This window comes from Misgurnus anguillicaudatus, chromosome 19, assembly GCF_027580225.2.
Source record: "Misgurnus anguillicaudatus chromosome 19, ASM2758022v2, whole genome shotgun sequence".
Classification (NCBI taxonomy): Eukaryota; Metazoa; Chordata; class Actinopteri; order Cypriniformes; family Cobitidae; genus Misgurnus; species Misgurnus anguillicaudatus.
Window position 1 is genome coordinate 24,183,428 of NC_073355.2, and position 20,445 is coordinate 24,203,872.

The 20,445-nt window shown below is 42.2% G+C and overlaps 1 protein-coding gene across 1 annotated transcript in view; it reads left to right on the forward strand.

Moving 5' to 3' along the window:
- The first annotated feature begins 1,044 nt into the window (after nt 1–1,044).
- ighd (immunoglobulin heavy constant delta) overlaps nt 1,045–20,445 on the forward strand; it is a 171,111-nt gene continuing 151,710 nt past the window's right edge. Inside the window, 7 exon segments of the mRNA XM_055193569.2 lie at nt 1,045–1,879; nt 2,057–2,350; nt 2,452–2,748; nt 2,848–3,135; nt 3,627–3,932; nt 5,894–6,190; nt 6,290–6,577. Coding sequence (XP_055049544.2) covers nt 1,723–1,879; nt 2,057–2,350; nt 2,452–2,748; nt 2,848–3,135; nt 3,627–3,932; nt 5,894–6,190; nt 6,290–6,577 — 1,927 coding nt within the window. The 5' untranslated portion in view covers nt 1,045–1,722.

The following is a 20,445-nucleotide window of genomic DNA, read 5'->3' on the forward strand; positions in this document are numbered from 1 at the left end:
CAAAGATAAACAAATGAGGATTAAAAAGATTACAGTTATGGGAAGGTTTTATTCTTTTACTTGTGAAGGAAAGGATGTACTATACTCTTATTTAATTATATTTCTATTCTGAGGACCCCTCTGTGGTTTAAACAGGGGTCCCTGTTATACTTTTATTTAAAATTAAGTGTTGCATACACCTTTGCTATATGGGTGTAGTGTTACATCAGAGTATTAACAAACAACTTAATGTCGAAGTTTTAGTTAACAAATTGTTTCATTATTTCACAAAAGTTTTGTTTAAGATCAAAATATAATTGCGAGAATCCTAAAACCCCACGACATCCCACTGTTGAAGACTCAGCTTTCCCTTATTTGTGTTTTTTTTGTGTCCTTTCAGCATGGGTTGTGTGGATAGAGCATCCCCTATTCGAACCAGGTGACACGGATGACAGCAGCATTGCAAACACTGCTGTAACTTTTGTCTTCTTGTTTCTCATCACTTTGTTCTACTGCATCGGTGCTACTTTTCTTAAGGTACGCACCTTTTGATTGTGTTGAGTTTAGTTAAAGATGTGTTAAGGATAAAGAAATAGTTTAGGACTTTTTAAGTTTGGAGTAAACATGAGACTATTGTAAATGGCATGGTGATTTGATTGCTGTTATTTTCATTATATCATAAAAAAATTTAAGCAGGGAGAAATTCTTATTGACAGATTTTATTACATTCAGTATTGAAATTGCATACCTTCGTTGTTCTAATTGCTGTCCTATTATAATTTCAGGTGAAATGAAAGATTTATAAGTAAGGCATGGATGAATCAGTTCCTCTGATTTTCAGGATAACAAGACTATGTAACACGTTGTTTTCACTTGTAAATATGTGATTGTGTTGTTTCAATTTTTACTTAAATAAAAAAGAAACCATTTAATTTGTGTTTTTTTTTATTTCACTAAATTAATTCACAAACAATTGTAACACTTAGATTTGCATTAATAAATCAAATAGCACATTATTATCCTACATCATGACACTTTTTTTGCTCTAACCATGTATGTATAGGCTATTGAAAGAGTAACATTTAGTCAGGCACACAATCATTTACAAGCCATTGACTTGAAATATTGAAATATTTTCCTTATTTCTACACATCTCACTAGGTTTGCAAGGATTTGTTCAGAAACCCTGAACTGAAACCTCGCATCTTACATTTTTCAAAGGAACATTGTATAACAGAAGAATCGTTTTATGTAAATGGTCAGGTGTCTTCCTGTGCAGATGGTTTTCAGTTTTGCTTCTGGTGGCTATTTCAGCTTTATTTGGGGCTTGTGTATTACCTAACGCTTCCATCTGCTATTTGCTTTGCTTTGTGAAGCATGTCTCCTCTCTCCACCTGCTTTTTCTTCCACTATTGTCAATGTTAAGAACTCTTGTTATGTAAATAATTTAATTTCAAAAACAATAATTATTGTTACTGTCTTTTCCAGTTGGAAAATATTTGTTATACGATATAGATGTAACATATCTCTTTAAAGCTCTTAACTGGACATTTTAAACATTTCCCATGCATTTAACTGAATGTCATTCTTATTTTAACAGAAAAGCGTGTCACTAAGCCAAGTATTACTCTGCTGAGTAGGCAAGAAGGTGAAAATATCCTCTTAGAGTGTCAAGTGAATGATTATTACCCTGACAAACTCGATGTACAGTGGCTTAAGGATAACTCCAAGATCAACACTTTTATGCCAGATAAAAAGCTTCAGAATGCTGATAAGATAGAGAAAAACTTTACTTTAATAAGTCAGTTAACTATCAGTGCTCAGAATCAGGGCAAAATGTACACTTGTAAAGCCACGCACAACTCTGAGGAAATCACACAAAACTATGATTTGTGCAAGGGTAAGTATTGCACAGTTAATAAAACAAATCATTTTCAAAATTTATAATCTGGTTCAACTGTATTGTATTGACAGTTCATTTAATATAACTCGCTATGTACATGATTGATTCTATGAAAGTCTCAAAAAAGATTTTTGCAGAAATGGAAAACTAACTATGTCATCTTTACTCCACAAGATTTCTCCAAACCTTTGGTGACTGTAAATAAACCTCATCTCAGAGAGATTATAAAGGCGAGTACAGTCACTGCTTCTTGTGTTGTTGAAGCACCGTACAACACTCAAGTGTCATGGTTTAAAAATGGAAGCAATGTCCCCAATACAAAACCACCGGTCAAATCACCTTTGTCCAGCAGATCACAGAAAATTGTAAGCAACCAGACTTTCTCCACAGTAGATTGGTTGGGACATAATATTGTTTGTAAAGCTACACATCCATGTTTCAAAGCAGAGGAACCTGTGATTAAAACTGGTAAGCAGTTATATATACAGTATATAAAATGACCTGTGCCAATTTATCACACTGATAAACATTAAATGAAGCAAAATGATCAAACATATTTTTCTTCTCAGTTAATATAGAGAAAGATCCTGTTGTGGTGATCATGAGGTCTTTCAGAGGAGGCAGTGCTGTACTGGAGTGTGTTGTACGAGATCTTCCCTCTGGTGAAGTCTGCATCACCTTCCAGTCAGGTGTTGTTGATATCTCACAAGTCAGTTGTGCAGATGTAGCTTCTTCTGAAAACAATCAGTCCCTGACCACAGACTTTACAATACCCAAAAAGCACCAAAAGGAAGGCACAACATTTACCTGTAAAGTTCACAGTTCTTCCAAACAATGGACATCAAAACCTATAGGAAACATTTTTGGTAGGAAATATGCACCAAATTTTCTTTGCTGTCATTCCAACAGTTCTGGAAAAGATTATGGGCTGCATTGCATTTAATAATGATGATGTCTTTTTTCAGATAATCCTACTATTGAGCTCTCAGTTGTTCCTAGTGTTGGTGAATTGAGTTTGAATTCTCAGAAACTGGTTTGTTCTGGGACAGGATTTGACCCAAAGATCAAATGGCTTTTAAATTCTAACGTGAAATCTGACGTAGCTGTAGATGTCACTATAGGTGAAGATGGACGTTTAAAAGTGTACAGTGAGATGTTGGTGCCACAACAAGACTGGAATCAAGGGGTGATATTTACATGTGAAATTACTGATCAGCACAATGATATTAACAAAAGCATCAATATTTGTTCAGGTAAAATATGTCAAATCCGTCAGTAAACATTACATTTTTAAACATAAGTTTTTGTTGTTGGGTAACTAAATATGTAGATAAATCTCAGAAGTTGTATACTGCAATATGATTCAAATGTACGTTTTTTTTTCTTTTCATTTTTGACATTTGTGATATAGTGCAGTGTGATGCCATGTCCTCACTACAGACTCTAAAAAATGGTGCTTAATACTTATAGTACAAAAAGCTTGTAATCATAGGGGAACCATTTTTAGCCCTATATAGCACCTTAGTAGAACCATAAGTGGTGCTTAACAATGACTATATAGAATCACTTATTATTTAACATACTGCACGACAATATGGTTCTACACAGGTGATACATAGGTTCCACATAGTGTCTGTGTAGCACTAAAATGGTTCCCCTGTGATTACAAGCCATTGAACCACTTTGTGTTATTTAGCACCATTTCTTTTATTAACCTAAATTGAAAACAATTTAATCTGTACAGCACAAGATTCATCCAAGCCTTTGATAAAAGTAAAGAAACCCCATCTCAGAGACATTATAAAGGAGAAGACAGTCACTGCTTCTTGTGTTGTTGAAGCACCATACAACACTCAAGTGTCATGGTTGGTAAATGGTGTAAGAAGAAGTGCTAACAATACAGAAACATACAAATCACCTTTGTCCAGCAGATCACAGATTATTAAGAGCATCCAGACTTTCTCCAGAGAAGATTGGTTGGGGTTTAAAACAATTGTTTGTACAGCTACACATCCATGTTTCAAAGTAGAGGAACCTGTGATTGAACCTGGTAAGCAGTTAAGATGATCTGTGCTAATTTATCACACTGCTAAATAGGGGTGGAACGGTACACAGAAGTCCCGGTTCGGTTCGTACCTCGGTTCAGGCGCCACGGTTCGATTCACTTTCGGTACAATGGAGGGAAAAGCAAAACAAAAATGAAGAAGGCATTTTTTTAGTACTTAAGATAATCTTAAAAACATAAGTGTCCTTATCAGTGTTATTTTGAGATGTCATGAATATGAACTGAAATGCATTTAACATACTATCTCGTATTTCAAAAATGTATACCACTTTAAGTAATCTTGTACTCATCTTTCATACAAATATGGGTTCAAATGTATTACAAGTGTTACCTAAATACATTTTAAAATTACATTTTGGCCTTATTTCATATTAATGTACTAAAGAACCAAAAAATAGGCTTGTAGGATGAATTAATAGGTGTGTACGACTTCACGAGGCGCTGCAAGAAACGACAAGTAGATGACGTCAGAGTAACACGAGAACAATTTGAAATCAGCCTCCTCCGCAAGATTTCTCCCGGTACTCTGACGCTGATGGCGCTGCGTAAAGTTGAGCACTTTAAAAAAGCAGCTGAACTCGACAGAACTGCGCCTCGTCCATTAATTGTTTATTAGTAGGACAATTTATCTCCTACTTCTCAGCGTGAGAAATACAAAGTGTGGCATGTGAGCGTGTGAACTGACTGAAATGCGTGTCAAGGTGAATGAGTGAGACTTGAGAGCCCCGATTAGATGTATTTCCACTCACATACCTAACAACTGCTGAACAACGCCGATGCACAGTCCTCGTCTTTTCCACCACTCTCTCGCCTGTACTATTGTAACTGACTGGAAAACTGAAGTTTTGCCAAACTTGCGATCTTAAAGAGGCTGGCGGAGCGTCTAACTCTTGTGGAACACCACTTGCCATCCTCGCTATCGCTGCTCACTAACTGACTGGACCGGCGCCGACGTGACAAAAAACTGCAGAGTGCCAGAATGTAGACGGGCTCTGATAGAGCGCATACATAGGCGGAGCTCGGCTGCATCAGCGCCAATCAGAAGCTGTGTCCCAATTCAGGGGCTGCGACCTTCTAAGCATGCGACCTTAAATATGAGCACTCGGTCTTTCAAGGTGGCAGCCTCAGAAATCCGCGAAGAGAACTGAAATGAGACGGTCTAACCTTCGGACGACCCATAATTGGTGCACCTGCTGCGCCTGTCAGCAGGACATAGCGGAAACGTTTCTGACTTATTAAAATAAATATGAAATCAGAAAAATATTAATTTAGTTTAGAAAATGTGACACGTTGATGTAGATTAAACTATTCAACAGTATATTAAATTAAATTAATCAACCTTAGAAATATATGCATCATAAAAAAACACAAAACATAACTTATAATACTAAAACAGTGACAAACTTTTTTTTGATAAATACACACTTTTATTTAATGAAGGTTTTAATTGTTTATTTTAGAATATCCAGCCGCCGTTGCAGGCGCGCAATGAATCTTGGGATATCCTCGGCTGTTAAGGATCCATTCGTTCTATCCTTAACAGCGCGGAGAAATGAGGACGCATTTTGAGGCTTCATTCTAAGCATCCTTCGAATTGGGACGGCCTTACCAGCCTGAAGTCGCGCTGCTGTGAAGCAATCGGTCTTAAAATACGTCCTTAGAAGGTCGCAGCCCCTGAATTGGGACACAGCTAGAGCTTCAGAGCTAAAGCGGGGCAACAGATTAGCTGTCCATAAAGAACCCACGGATCTAACAGTAGTTCCGCATTACATTAATTATTTTGCACGCAAGTTTTTTTATTTTCATACCGTGTATTCTCCGTTTAAATTCATGCACCGAACCGTGACCCCCGTACCGATTCGGTTCGAAACGAATACATGTACCGTTCCACCCCTACTGCTAAACATTAAATGAGGCAAAATGTTTAAACTTATTTTTCTCCCCAGTTAAAATACAGAAAGATCCTGATGTGGTGATCAGGAGGTCTTTCACAGGAGGCAGTGCTGTACTGGAGTGTGTTGTACGAGATCTTCCCTCTGGTGAAGTCTGCATCACCTTCCAGTCAGATGGTGTTGATATCTCACAAGTCAGTTGTGCAGATGTGGCTTCTTCTGAAAACAATCAGTCCCTGACCACAGACTTTATAATACCCAATGAGCACCAAAGTAAAGGCAAAACATTTACCTGTAAAGTTCACAGTTCTTCCAAACAATGGACATCAAACCCTACAGGAAACATTTTTGGTAGGAAATATACACCAAATTTTCTTCCCTGTCATTTTAACAGTTCTGGAAATGATTATGGGCTGCATTGCATTTAATTATGATGATGTCTTTTTTCAGATAATCCTACTATTGAGCTCTCAGTTGTTCCCAGTGTTGGTGAATCGAGTTTGAATTCTCAGAAACTGGTTTGTTCTGGGACAGGATTTGACCCAAAGATCAAATGGCTTTCAAATGTTAACTTGACAACTGACACAGCTGTAGATGCCACAATAGGTGAAGATGGACGTTTGAAAGTGTACAGTGAGATGTTGGTGCCACAACAAGATTGGAATCAAGGGGTGATATTTACATGTGAAATTACTGATCAGCACAATGCTATTAACAAAAGCATCAATATTTGTTCAGGTAAAATATGTCAAAACTGTCAGTAACCATTACATTTTTACACATAAGTTTTGTTATTGGGTGACTTAATATGTACAGTGAGGAAAATAAGTATTTGAACACCCTGCTAAGTTCTCCCACTTAGAAATCATGTCTGAAATTGTCATCGAAGGTGATGTCCACTGTGAGAGACATAATCTAAAAAAAAAATCCAGAAATCACAATGTATGATTTTTTTAACTATTTATTTGTATGATACAGCTGAAAATAATTATTTGAACACTTGTCTTATCAGCTAGAATTCTGACCCTCAAAGACCTGTTAGTCTTTCTTTAAAATGTCCACCTCCACTCCATTTATTATCCTAAAATAGATGCACCCATTTAAGGTCGTTATCTGCATAAAGAGACCTGTCCACCCCATACAATCAGTAAGAATCCGACTACTAACATGGCCAAGACCAAAGAGCTGTCCAAAGACACTAGAGACAAAATTGTACACCTCCACAAGGCTGGAAAGGGTTACTGGGAAATTGCCAAGCAGCTTGGTGAAAACAGGTCCACTGTTGGAGCAATCATTAGAAAATGGAAGAATCTAAACATGACTGTCAATCTCCCCCTCGTACTGGGGCTCCATGCAAGATCTTGTGGGGCTTAATGATCCTAAGAAAGGTGAGAAATTAGCCTAGAACTACACGGGAGGAGCAGGTCAATGACCTGAAAAGAGCTGGGACCACCGTTTCCAAGGTTACTGTTGGTAATACACTAAGACGTCATGGTTTGAAATCATGCATGGCACGGAAGGTTCCCCTGCTTAAACCAGCACATGTCCAGGGGCCTCATATATAAAGCGTTTTTATGCACAGATTTGATTTTAGACCGTGCTTATGCTTAAATCCACTCCAATGCTTGGACTTATAAAACTTGTCTTTGACGTGATAAAAGTACTTACCTCCACGTCAGGTTCCGACTTGACATACGTACGTATCCTTGTGGCAATATTGCAGTATTGCAGGTAGGCATATTCAGAACTTTTACAGCGTCAACATCATCTGTATTAGAGCTAAGATCTGGCCCAAAAAACATAACCGAAGCCCCTGCACGTTGTGTCCAAGCCCGCCCCGACTGACACATTAACTATAATTATGAGCCTGAACCCAATGTGAACCCGACAATGTTTTAATAGTGCGACGTGACATTGTCTACTACAATAGTTGTTTGAACTACAGAAATCTGTTCAGAATTATCTTGAACTAATGCAACAAGGACGAAGCATGTAAACTGCGCTGTTTGTTTATTCAGAATGGAAATGTAAAAAAAAACACGCAACAATGATTCACACAGAAAATGAACAAGAATGAACTGTGGAGGGCCTATAAGAGAAAGCCTACTTCTACAAAATAATTTAACAAGGTTTTAGAATATATTTTAAACAAAATTTGGCCTGTTTTGATATTTTAAAATGTAGTCCTATTATGATGCAAAAAGGTGGCGCCCAAGTTTTAGGTTCAGGAAACGATTTTCTAGTTCGTCATCTTTTAGAAAAATATTAAAAAATGTAGCAAAATTGTTTTGCGGTGTTTAAGGCACATGTAAATCTTACAGAACATGTGCTTTATTGAATTAAAGTAAAAACGATTGAATTAAATGTTTAAAACGACGTGAAAGGAACTAAATTGTAAAGCCTTGATGTACAATAAGGGACATGCAACATTTAATAGTGGTGGGTATTTCAAAAATTCATATAAATTATTTCCATGCATCAATTTTAATGTTAAACATCTGTAAAACCAAATGAATCCATATGGAATATATTTCAACAGTTTAAGATACGATTTTTGAATTTTAAAGTTGAAAATATCTGATTTTTAGACCGTTGTGCAAGAGGCATGGCAAACTGAAACAAAACTTTAAAGACACAAATATTACCTTTACATGTAAAACTATATTTAAATGAAATCGGTGAATTGAAAGGTCCACTAATTATCGCCTTAACTGGAGTTGATGTCAATAAAGTTTTCATGTTAGAATTTAGAAATATTAAAAACTTAAGCAAACGACAACAAATATGTTTTCTTACCCCTCAGCATTGTAGCAGTCAGAGAATTTGCATAATATTTATATGCTAATGAATTAAATAAGGGGCGTTTACAAGGCGGAGTTCTAAAAGCATTCAGCTGTGCACAATTTCAAGATCATTTGTGATTTATTAACCACACATCTGGAAAAGAGGCGTACGCACGGGTTTTGTGTGTACGCTCTTTTTCTCTGAATCACACGTACAATAATTTCAGAAATGGTCTTAGATGAAATGTAGGATAGTTTCTATGTCGCACTTTTATAAATGAGGCCCCAGGTCCGTCTTAAGTTTGCCAATGACCATTTGGCTGATCCAGAGGAGTCATGGGATAAAGTCATGCGGTCAGTTAAGACCAAAATATAACTTTTTGGTCATAATTCCACTAAACGTGTTTGGAGGAAGAATAAGGACGAGTACCATCCCAAGACCACCATCCCTACTGTGAAGCATGGGGGGCAGCATCATGATTTGGGGGTTATTTTCGGCACATGGGACAGGGTGAATGTACTGTATGTAGGAGAGGATGACCGGGGCCATGTATTGCGAGATTTCGGGGAACAACCTCCTTCCCTCAGTTAGAGCATTGAAGATGGGTCGAGGTTGGGTCTTCCAACATGACAATGACCCGAAGCACACAGCCAGAATAACCAAGGAGTGGCTCTGCAGCATATCAAGGTTCTGCCGTGGCGTAGCCAGTCTCCAGACCTAAACCCAATAGAGAATCTTTGGAGGGAGCTCAAAGTACAGGAAACGTTTGACCTCTGTAATTGCAAACAAAGGCTACTTTACCAAATATTAACATTGACTTTCTCAGGTGTTCAAGTACTGTATCATACAAACTAGGGATGCACCGAATCCAGATTTTTTAGGTTCGGCCGAATCCCGAATCCACCGTTTAAGATTCGGCCAAAACCGAATACCGAATCCTACTTGCATCCTTATTCCATTAACACAGTAAAACACATTAATGAATTATACAACGTCCACAGCAGTGTATTTTTCATTTTATTTAATTTTAACTGTACATTATGCCAGGATGACAAGTTGGAAAACTATTTTGACAATTACCATGGTAAGCCTATGCATAATGAAAGCGATGCGTTGCGACACACTCGTTTTTCCAATCAGCAAGCATCTCCGCGCTGAAAACTATATTTAACTTTGAGTGAGAAGCTCCGCTCGTCAATGTCAGTTTTCACACGGCTGTCCAATTACAATGGAGGAGGGGCGGGACATTACCACAGCAACCAACCGGCTCACAGCTGAAGCATCACAGCTACCAAGCGCTCGGCTGAAAAACAGCTGGCATTTGGCGTCCTCAAGGCGTTTTCAGCCGTGTTTAAAAGTTTTGGTGTGTCTAGCCCCTAAGGCTCACCGAAAGAAAAAGCTCATCTCCACGTCAGGACCCGATGTGTGTAATCAACGGCCGCGTGACGTCGACCAGCGTAGCGCAAGCCTAGGGTTCGGTTCGGTGGAAAAAAAATCTAGGATTCGGCCGAACCCGAACCCCGTCAAAAAGCCCAGTATTCGGGCGAATCCGAATCCTGGATTCGGTGCATCCCTAATACAAACAAATAGTTACAAAAATCATACATTGTGATTTCTGTATTTTGTTTTTAGATTATGTCTCTTACAGTGGACATGCACCTACGATGACAATTTCAGACCCCTCCATGATTTCTAAGTGGGAGAATAACTTGCCAAATAGCAGGGTCTTTAAATACTTATTTTCCTCACTGTAGATAAATCTCAGTACTGCAATATGATTAATATATATATATATATATATATATATATATATATATATATATATATATATATATATATATATATATATATATATATATATATAAATTTTTTTTTGGCATTTGTGATATAGTGCAGTGCGATACAATGTCCTAACTACAGACTCTTAAAAATGGTGTTTAATACTTAATAGTACTAAAAGCTTGTAATCATAGGGGAACCATTTTTAGCGCTATATAGCACCTTCGTAGAACGATAAGTGGTGCCAAAGAATGACTATTGCATCACTTATGGTTTAACATACTGTAGCACAATATGGTTCAACACAGGTGATACACAGGTTCCACATAGGTTCTGTGTAGCACTAAAATGGTTCCCCTGTGATTACGAGCCATTGAACCACTTTGTGTTATTTAGCACCATTTTTTTTATTAAAAAATAAAAGTGCTTCAGGATGCCATTGAAGAACCTTTCTGTCTGAATGATTCTGTGAAGCACCTTTAACATCTGAAAAACCTTTTTGTTTTTCCAAAAGGTTCTTTAAGGTGATAAAGGTTGTTTAGATTATAAAAACTTATAAAATAAATGGTTCTTTAAAGAAAATGCAGCATGAAGTTAAAACAACTTTGTTTTTCAAGTCAATTGAACCTACTATTTTAGGTTCCCTTTCAGTCGGTCACTACGACGTCACGTCGTGACCGACGAATTGGGAACTCGCTTAGAGAGACCAATCTGCTTCGAATACTACAAAAAACGCCAATGAACTTGGCATTGAGATATTTGCATAATGCTGGCGCCGCCCCGCCAGGTGCGTATATAAGGCGCACGTGCAAATAAGGAAATCAGCTTTTTTCGCTTCGAAAGCCGGCTTTATCTGACTGAGAAGCTACTCTGTGCTCTTCTGGGAACGGTTGCTGAAGTTGATTGACAAGCAGTACTAACACAGCGGACGCTCGCAGTATTCCACTGCTCTGCATATTTTTTGTTTTGAGTTTAGTGTGTGCGTTGCCTTTCCCTGTGCGCATCATCAGCTGAGCACCTAAAGAGTGATTTCCCTAAAGAGTGATACGTGAGAGCTCTGTGTCTTTTTAAAGACAGCCACTCTCTCGTATATTCGGAGATCAGCGTCCTTTTCAGGATTGCTTTTCGTCCGTGCGATCTTGGATGTGAGAGGTATAAGGGTTCCAGTTTCGGTCACGAGCGCTGTCTTCATGCTTGGGCATCAAGCACTCTGAGGCTGCGTTCGTGGAGAGTTTTTGTTCTCTCTGTGAGAGCATAACCCTCTTGGATTGCGGAGACGACTGGCGTTTCTACGGGAATGCTGTCCGCGCCTTTGCAGTGCTGACACCGCCATGGTGCGGCTGTCAAGCGCTCGCATGACGGTCTTCGCATCACTACGCTGAGTAGGACGGCGGATACGTCCTCCACCTACCGGCCTTTCATCCTCAGCCGGTTGAGGCTCCGGTGGAGACGGCAGAGTCGTGTTCTACGATTTCTGCCGATCCATTGGACCTCCTTCTGGTCCCGTTCACTTCTGCAGCATCAGAGGGGTGTCCAATTTCCTCCGAAGTGGAGTCGTTCCGGAGATGGCGGCCGTGCCCGCTCGAGCGGCGGAAACGGTAGAGTTGGAGAGGTTAACCCCTCTCCGCCCGAACCATACTGCCCACGTGATTGGTATTTCGGAGCTGCTCGGGCCTCTCGGTCCTCTTCTCCTGTGCCTTTCTTCCCGACGGCACGAAGAGCTGACGTGATTTGCGGCCATCCGGTCGTTCAGCTTTAGCTTTCACCCCTCATCTCCCTCACCAAGGGAGCCGCTAAGGGCGGGGACCCCTTCAGTGGAGCGGGGGGTTGCGATGCAGCTGCGTTCCTGGAGGGACCACCCAACCCTTCCCTCCCGTGTTTGTAGACAGTCGTCCGGTTACGGGCGCTGTCCGTCAGGCATGCGGAGAGGCGGCTTCAGCCCTGCACGCAATAACGTTGCTACAGGTTCACCAAGGATTTACGAGGGAAGCCGCGACCTTCAGTCGTGCGATGTCCACCACAGTGGTTCAAGATCGCCACCTTTGGCCGTGTCTGGCTGACGGACGCAGGCGAGAACAACTTCTTGAATGCTCCTGTCTTACAGACCGGCCTCTTCGGCGAGGCCGTGGAGTCGTACAGCTCCGCTGCGCAGACTGAGGCGATCTCTTAGGTCATGCCCCGGCGAAGGAGAGCTGCCCTTGGTAAAAACCACCACGCCGGCTCCTCAGTCTGCCTCTCGCCATCGGCGTGCTGCGGCGACCACCTTCGTTCCCCTCCTCGGACCCCATCTCGGCAGCGCGGTGGAACCGGTCGTCAGCAGCTCGCCCCGCCCGCTTAGCCGCTTCCCGTGAAATCGGGAGTTTAAGTGGCCAGTAAGCGGGCGACCCGGATTGGCAGAGGATCACTCTTCAGGAGACGGTGATTCGCTCCTTCCCCCGATAGAGGGTCGGGGGGAAAATTCTTGGTTTGCATATGTTCCACCGGCTGTTTAGCCGGTACCCACTTAACCACACATAGAGTGCATTCCTCTTCCCTCTCCAGGTCTCCAGAGGATCGAGAGAGCCGTGAGCGGGCACACACCAGCTCACCCTACCTCTCCTCTATCGCCAGCGGGTGTTCTGAGGAGTCCGAGCCCTCCACTGAGGAGACCGGACAACCATCACCCTCATCGGAGTCTGTGCTCTCCGCAGAGGAGACCAGACGACCGTCACCTTCAGCGGGCTCAGGTCAGTGTGTCACTCACACACACACACATACTGTAGATGCTTATGCTGTCACAGCAGACGCACCGGCAGTCTCACCTGTCTCGCTTCGCTGCCCCACCGCGGGTACTTCGGTAGTGTCGTTAATTCTCCTCGTACGGTGCCTGGGTGCTTGGCTTCAGTTCCCAGCCCGTTCGTTGGGTTTTACGCACGATCCACCTCGGTTGCGAAGTACAATTACCGGCACAACCCCAAAATTCTCGGGCTTTCGTTTTCACTATAGTGAAAGTGTCCGATGCACATGTACTGCGTGCATAAGTCGATGTCCTGCTGGCGAAGGATTATCGAGCCGGTCCCTCTTACCGAGATGATGATATGATGATAGGGTTTTTCCAGCCTTTATCTCATAGTACCCAAAATACGCGGTGGGTTACGATCGATTTGATTTACGCACCGGCTCCACAAAGCCCAGCCAACATTGCAAGGTGGGGCCCATGTGGGCCCCATATGGGCTTCCTATGTGGGCCCTATATGGGTTTGTCCATGGGTTCCACTATGGCCCCACGTGGGTTGCCCACATGAATTTGATATAGAAACTGAGTGGGGCTTATGTGGGCCCAGCTGGGCAACACACATGGGGCCTATGTGGGCCCTATATGGGCCCCATATGGGCTTCCAATGTGGGCTGTACATGGGTTTGTCCATGGGTTCCACTGTGGCCCCACCTGGGTTGCCCACATGAATTTGATATAGTAACTGAGTGGGGCCTATGTGGGGCCCACGTGGGCAACACACATAGGGCCCATATTGCACCCACGTAAGGAAGCCCACCTTACATATCAGGGCCCAGAATGGATTTTTAATGGGTACTGGACTGGTCCCTTATTATGAAATAACTATACTTTTAATGCTTAATTGTAATTTACTAAAATAATATATTTGTTTTAAATTGAAAACCGATAAAAGCAAATCATTTCAGTTCGGTAAATATCAGATTTCAGCATAAATATTCAACAGTTCATTCATCTGTAACATCACAAAACATGAAGGAGGTGCAATATGAGAAATCAAATTAAAAAACTGTAAAGGTTCAATATACCAAAATACTTTATTGTCAATTTATAACAATACAATGCTAAAATAATCATGAACATTTCAAAACTGCTAAGGCAGGTAATGACTAACAATTTAACATAACACTTAAAATAAGCATTGAAAGAAGTCAAACTCTTAAAATACTTCGAACTCAAAAACAACACAAACATTGCTCACTCTTCTGGAGATGGTCTTCTCATCATCAATTAATCTTCTTTGCTCAAACGTTTTATGAAGAACTTCCAAAGCATCCACAGCCAAACTCATTAAATGTCCTTGCACGTTTGCTTTGATTCATCCCTGTGCAGTCCGTGAACTTGTACCGTAGTATTACATTTTCTAAAAACACAACTCAGGATAAATTATAAGTGTAACAGTTGTGAGAGACTCCTGCTGCTCCGATAGAAACCGTATCCTTGCGCCTGAGCGGAAATTCTTGTAGTTTAAATGTTTATCATCTTTGTAGTTGTAATTTTAAAAGTCTGCCTATTTTAGCAAAGATTATTTAAAATATGATATTATATTATGTGATAAAAATCACAATTAAAAACATTTGAAGCAGGACTACTTTGTCGAGCGTAATGTGTCGTTGCAGTGAGCAGATCGTAATGAGGTCTCCTTATATGAAACACCTGACTCCACTAATCAGACTCCTTTCAGAATGTTTGAAACATTTCTTTAATTAACACACTTATCAAACTGATGAACTTTCCGACATTTCTTATTTTCACTCATGCTCAGCTGTGCAAATTAAAATTAATAATTGGCAGGTAAACATTACAAATATCACAAATAAATGTTAACAATAATGCATTTTTATTTAAAATGTTTTATACTGATCATATCCTATCTGTGATATTATTTGCTCTTTGTATAAAAGTGACTATAAACCAAAAGTAATAATTTTAAGAGTTTAAATGTATATAAAATTTATTTTAAGCATAAAATGTTTTGCCCACATAGGTGCCATGAGGGCCCCACATTATTATCCCACATGGGCAAACCTATATGGGGCCCACATAGGGAAACCCACATGGGACCCACATAGTCAACCCACATGGGACCCATAAATATTGCCCATGTTAAGCCCATGGCCACATGAAACCCATGTTGCCCATATGGGACCCATGTGGGGCCCACATATCAATGTTAATTAAATGTAAAAAGTAATGCATTTTTATTTAAAATGTTTTATACTGATCAAATCATATCTGTGTTATTATTTGCTATTTGTTTAAAAGTGACAATCAACCAAAAGTTATTATTTTAAATGTATAAAGATGTATTTCAAGCATAAAAATGTTTTGCCCACATAGGTGCCATGAGGGCCCCACATTATTATCCCACATGGGCAAACCTATATGGGGCCCACATAGGGAAACCCACATGGGACCCACATAGTCAACCCACATGGGACCCATATATATGGCCCATGTTAAGCCCATGGCCACATGAAACCCATGTTGCCCATATGGGACCCATGTGGGACCCACATATCAATGTTAATTAAATGTAAAAAGTAATGAATTTTTATTTAAAATGTTTTATACTGATCAAATCATATCTGTTATAATATTTGCTATTTGTTTAAAAGTGACAATCAACCAAAAGTTATTATTTTAAGATTGTAAATGTATAAAGATGTATTTCAAGCATAAAAATGTTTTGCCGACATAGGTGCCATGAGGGGCCCACATTATTATCCCACATGGGCAAACCCATATGGGGCCCACATAGGAAACCCACATGGGACCCACATATATTGCCCATGTGAAGCCCATGCCCACATGTAACCCATGCTGCCCAGATGGGACCCACGTGGGGCCCACATGTCAATGTTGGCTGGGAGGTGGTCTTTTTTGGATGATAACGCCGAGGCTCGTATTTCAATATTCAGATCGGTTTGCAGCCTTAGACCTGTAAGACGTGTACTTTTTGTGTCCATCTCCCTCGCCCTAGACCGTTTTTCGCTCTGCGTCGTGGGGTGGGCATATTAATATTAAGTACATCACTCGAGCTGTCTCTCTCTCTCCGTGTCTCCATGAAAGTGCTAGTCACGACATTAAAATATCAGAGAGAGAGCGTTGTTTGCATTCTGCTTTTATTTACGTTGACTTATAATAACCCGTTCTTGGCAGACGTGCGCGAACACAGAGAGTTAATGCTTCGGCATCTCGCTCGTTTAAGTCATCAGGTCGACTGGGTAAGAGCAACTTTGCCCCGTGCAGAGGATCCTTTTTCTCAGTATGGAATTAGACTCGATCAACTAATTGGCGTGTTTTACAAGAGCGCGCAACTAGTCAGCTCTGACTTGCCTCGGTTTAATTCGAGGGAAGTACGCGGTCCCTCTGAAACAATTTCAGAAGCCCTGGACATATGACAGCATGCTGCAGCTGTGACGCTGCTCGAGCTGCGTCATATGAGACCGCTTCAGCGTTGGCTTTACGATCGAGTCTCGAGGAGAGCGTGGCGCACCGGCATGCATTGTGTAAACACTACACCTGCGTGTCATTTAAATTTCCCCTAGTAGACCCAGCATTTCTGATAGCAAGATATGCCTCTGAGGGGTCTCCTGGCATTCTGTAGCATACGATGCCCTAAGCACGGGATGTTCAGCCACGTATGACGGGCTTGCAGTCTGGGGTGTGCATAGCACCCCAACTGCCGCGAGCGGTGCGCTGTATATCTGGGACTTGTACGCTCCGCTATGGAGATGCGAGGGAAGGATGTATTTGTCGACACCGATAACTTTGCGACTGTTGCGTTATTTACCGGTAAGGCGGTTTTGCGCTCTCGTCACCTGTCGCATCTCGCTCGTCATCTCCTCCTTTGGAGTCAGAAGCATCTGAGGTCCCTTCGTGCCATTTTCATCCCGGGATCGCTCAATACAGCGGTACGCGCTTCCCGAGCTGCGCCCCCGGCGAATGGCGACTCCACCCCCAGACGGTCCAGCTAATTTGGAAGAAGTTCGGTTGTGCGTAGATAGATCTGTTTGCGTCGCCGGACGATACCCACTGTCGCCTATTTTATTCACTAACGAGGGCAGCCTCGGCGTGGATGCGTTGGCACACAGCTGGCCGCGGTGGGTGCGTAAATACGCATTCCTTCCAGTGAGCTTTATTGCGCAGACACTGTGCAAAGTCAGGCAGGACGAGGAGAGCCTTTTATTAATCGTCCGTACTGGACGACCAAGAATTGGTTTTCATAGCTAATGCTCCTCGCGACAGCCCTCCCTGGCGGATTTCCCTGAGGAAGGACTTTCTGTCTTAGGAAGGGGCACATTTGGCACTCGCGCCCGACCTGTCCATGTATGGTCGTTGAGCGCGCGCAAGGTTTAGGTGATTTATCGCAAGCGGTATCTAACACCATCGACGCGGTTCGAGCACCGTCCACAGGACGGGCTTACGCGCTTAATGAAACCTTTTCGTCACCCGGTGCTCTTCGCAACGCGAGGACCCAGAGAATGCCCTTTAACATTATGCTTTATATCTTTAACATGGGTTAGATGGTAGGCTGTCCCTCCGCCATTAAAGTTGATATCGCCGCTATTTTTGCTCATCACTCACTTATCTACGGCAGATCAGTTGGCCAGCATGATTTAATTATTACATTTTAAGAGGCGCTCGTAGGCTAAACCCCTCGCGCCCTCCCTCTTTACTCCTGAGACCTGTCCATGGTGCTGAAGCCTTTTGGTCTCATATTTTAGCCTTTGCAGTCTGCGAGTCTGAAGTTTTTTTATCAATGAAAACTCTGACCCTGCTAGCATTGGCCTCCATGAAGAGAGTAGGGGATTTACATGCATTCTCTGTTGACGATTCGTGCTTTTAGTTTGGTCCTGCTGTCTCACTGAAGACCCAGACCAGGCTACGTGCCCAAAGTTCCCACCACTCCCTTCAGAGATAAGGTGGTGAGCTTGCAAGCGTTGCCTTTGGAGCAGGCAAACCCAACCGAGGCTTTGTTGTGCCCCGTACGCGCACTGCGATTCTACGTGGACCGCACGTGAAGCTTCAGGACCTCGGACCAGCTCTTTGTTTGTTATGGTGGTCAGCAGAAAGGGAAAGCTGTCACTAAGCAGAGGATGTCTCATTGGATAGTTGATACTATCGCCCTAGCTTATAATTTGCAGGGCATTCCATGCCCTTTAATTTGAGAGCGCATTCCACACGGAGTGTTGCCTCATCTTGGGCATTAGCTCGTGGTTCCTCGCTGACAGACATCTGTAGAGCTGCTGGTTGGGCGACACCTAATACGTTCATTAGATTTTACAATGTTCGTATCGAGCCTGTATCCTCTTGTGTTCTTTCCTCACCAGGGAGGGCACGGAGAGCAGACTCGCAAGTCGGCTTGCAGCCTCCGACTGAGGCTCCAAATTGAGTTTTCAGTATGGAAGGCTAACAGAGCAAAAATGCGTAATGGTTTGATTTGCTCCCTCCACTGCCTTGACAGCCTTTGTTGCGGAGCATTGGCTGTCAGCCTTTCACTAGCTGTATTCTTACGAACCTACGTGTTTGGCTTGGGCTCCACATTGCGTCCCAACGGGTTCCTTTGTGAGTATTATTCCGTGGGGTTAATCCTACCAGCCCACGTTTCCTTAGCAGAGCTCTGCTTTGCTTACACAGCCACGGCTGTCTTTTACCTCAACTACGGTTGACTTTCGCTCACCATTAGCCCTTAAGAGGGGCGGTGGCTTCCGCAGCGTTCCTATTCCGCTCTGGTAGGGCGCTTCCCAGTCGCTGGCACTACTGTGGGGTTAAAGGAACATTTAGTGCCCGGCCTTCTGCCTTAAATCCTAATTCTCCTTATCCTTAAGTGGAACCGGAGGGCTTTACGCAGACACTGGAAGAGGTCAGCCCCTAGTGGCGTTTTGGTAGGGATTCCCAATTCGTCGGTCACGACGTGACGTCGTAGTGACCGACTGAAAGGGAACGTCTCGGTTACGGATGTAACCCTCGTTCCCTGAAGGAGGGAACGGAGACGTCACGTCCCGTCGCCACAGGTGCTGCCACCTGCTGTTTAGGCCGGTCACCTTCCGGCTTTCTCAGCGAACAGAAGCTGATTTCCTTATTTGCACGTGCGCCTTATATACGCACCTGGCGGGGCGGCGCCAGCATTATGCAAATATCTCAATGCCAAGTTCATTGGCGTTTTTTGTAGTATTCGAAGCAGATTGGTCTCTCTAAGCGAGTTCCCAATTCGTCGGTCACGACGTGACGTCTCCGTTCCCTCCTTCAGGGAACGAGGGTTACATCCGTAACCGAGACGTTTTGCCTTGTGAAAAGTTGACATAACATAAAATCAAGTTGAAATTGTTTAATTAAATTTTTTAAATTAAAGTAACAAAAAAATATGTTGATTTGACAAAATGCTGCGTATTTTGGGGTTCTTCTATGGCATTGCTGTAAAACCAGTTAAAAATAAACATGCTTAAGAGTGTAACCATATGAAATGTTTCCTGTGTCTCAAACTAATGAGTATTAACAAGTCATAGTTTTAAAATTCATGCAGTAATGTTTTAACAGAAAAGCGTGTCACTAAGCCCAGTTTCAATCTGCTGAGCAGGCAAGATGGTAATAAAATCCTCTTAGGGGCTAATCACACCAAGCGCGTTTTAAAGAGGGAGTCCATGATGTTGGAAAGCCAATGTTGATATTTGAAATCACCTAAACAAGGGCACCACACCCCAACAATCACCTAAACAAGGGCACCCCAATAGAATCTGGACCTTCTGTTGATAGACCCGCCCCAGACATACGCAACCCGGCAAGGATGTCGGTTAGTAGACATGCTCCTTACTGCTGATTGGCTATAAGTGTGTTTTGGTAGTCGGCCCGTCTCCTTTTCCAAAGCGTTTTTCAAACATTGTGGACTCCGCCTTTAAACGCTTGGAAACACAAGGCGCGCAGCACTGCCTTTTTTTGGTCACTTTAAAAATAGAGTAGTGCGGCACGGCTTTTTATATTGCTAGGCAACCACCGAGGCAGCTATCCTGTCAATCAAATATTGAAGTGTGAGTGCTTTTTTGCTGTTAACTGTCATAAAAGCAGAAACTTTAAAAAGAGGATGCTTTCTCTGAGCTTGATCAAGGGTGAGAGGTGCACAAACACGCAGGAGACAGTAAGCATTTCAGTCCATTTGTCCCAAGCAACTCTAAACTTCCGTCATCACAACGGAAGGCCCGCCTCTCCCCTCATTCGTTTGGACAATGAAAAAACATGAATGACGTTGGGGTGCTGGCATTCATTGTGC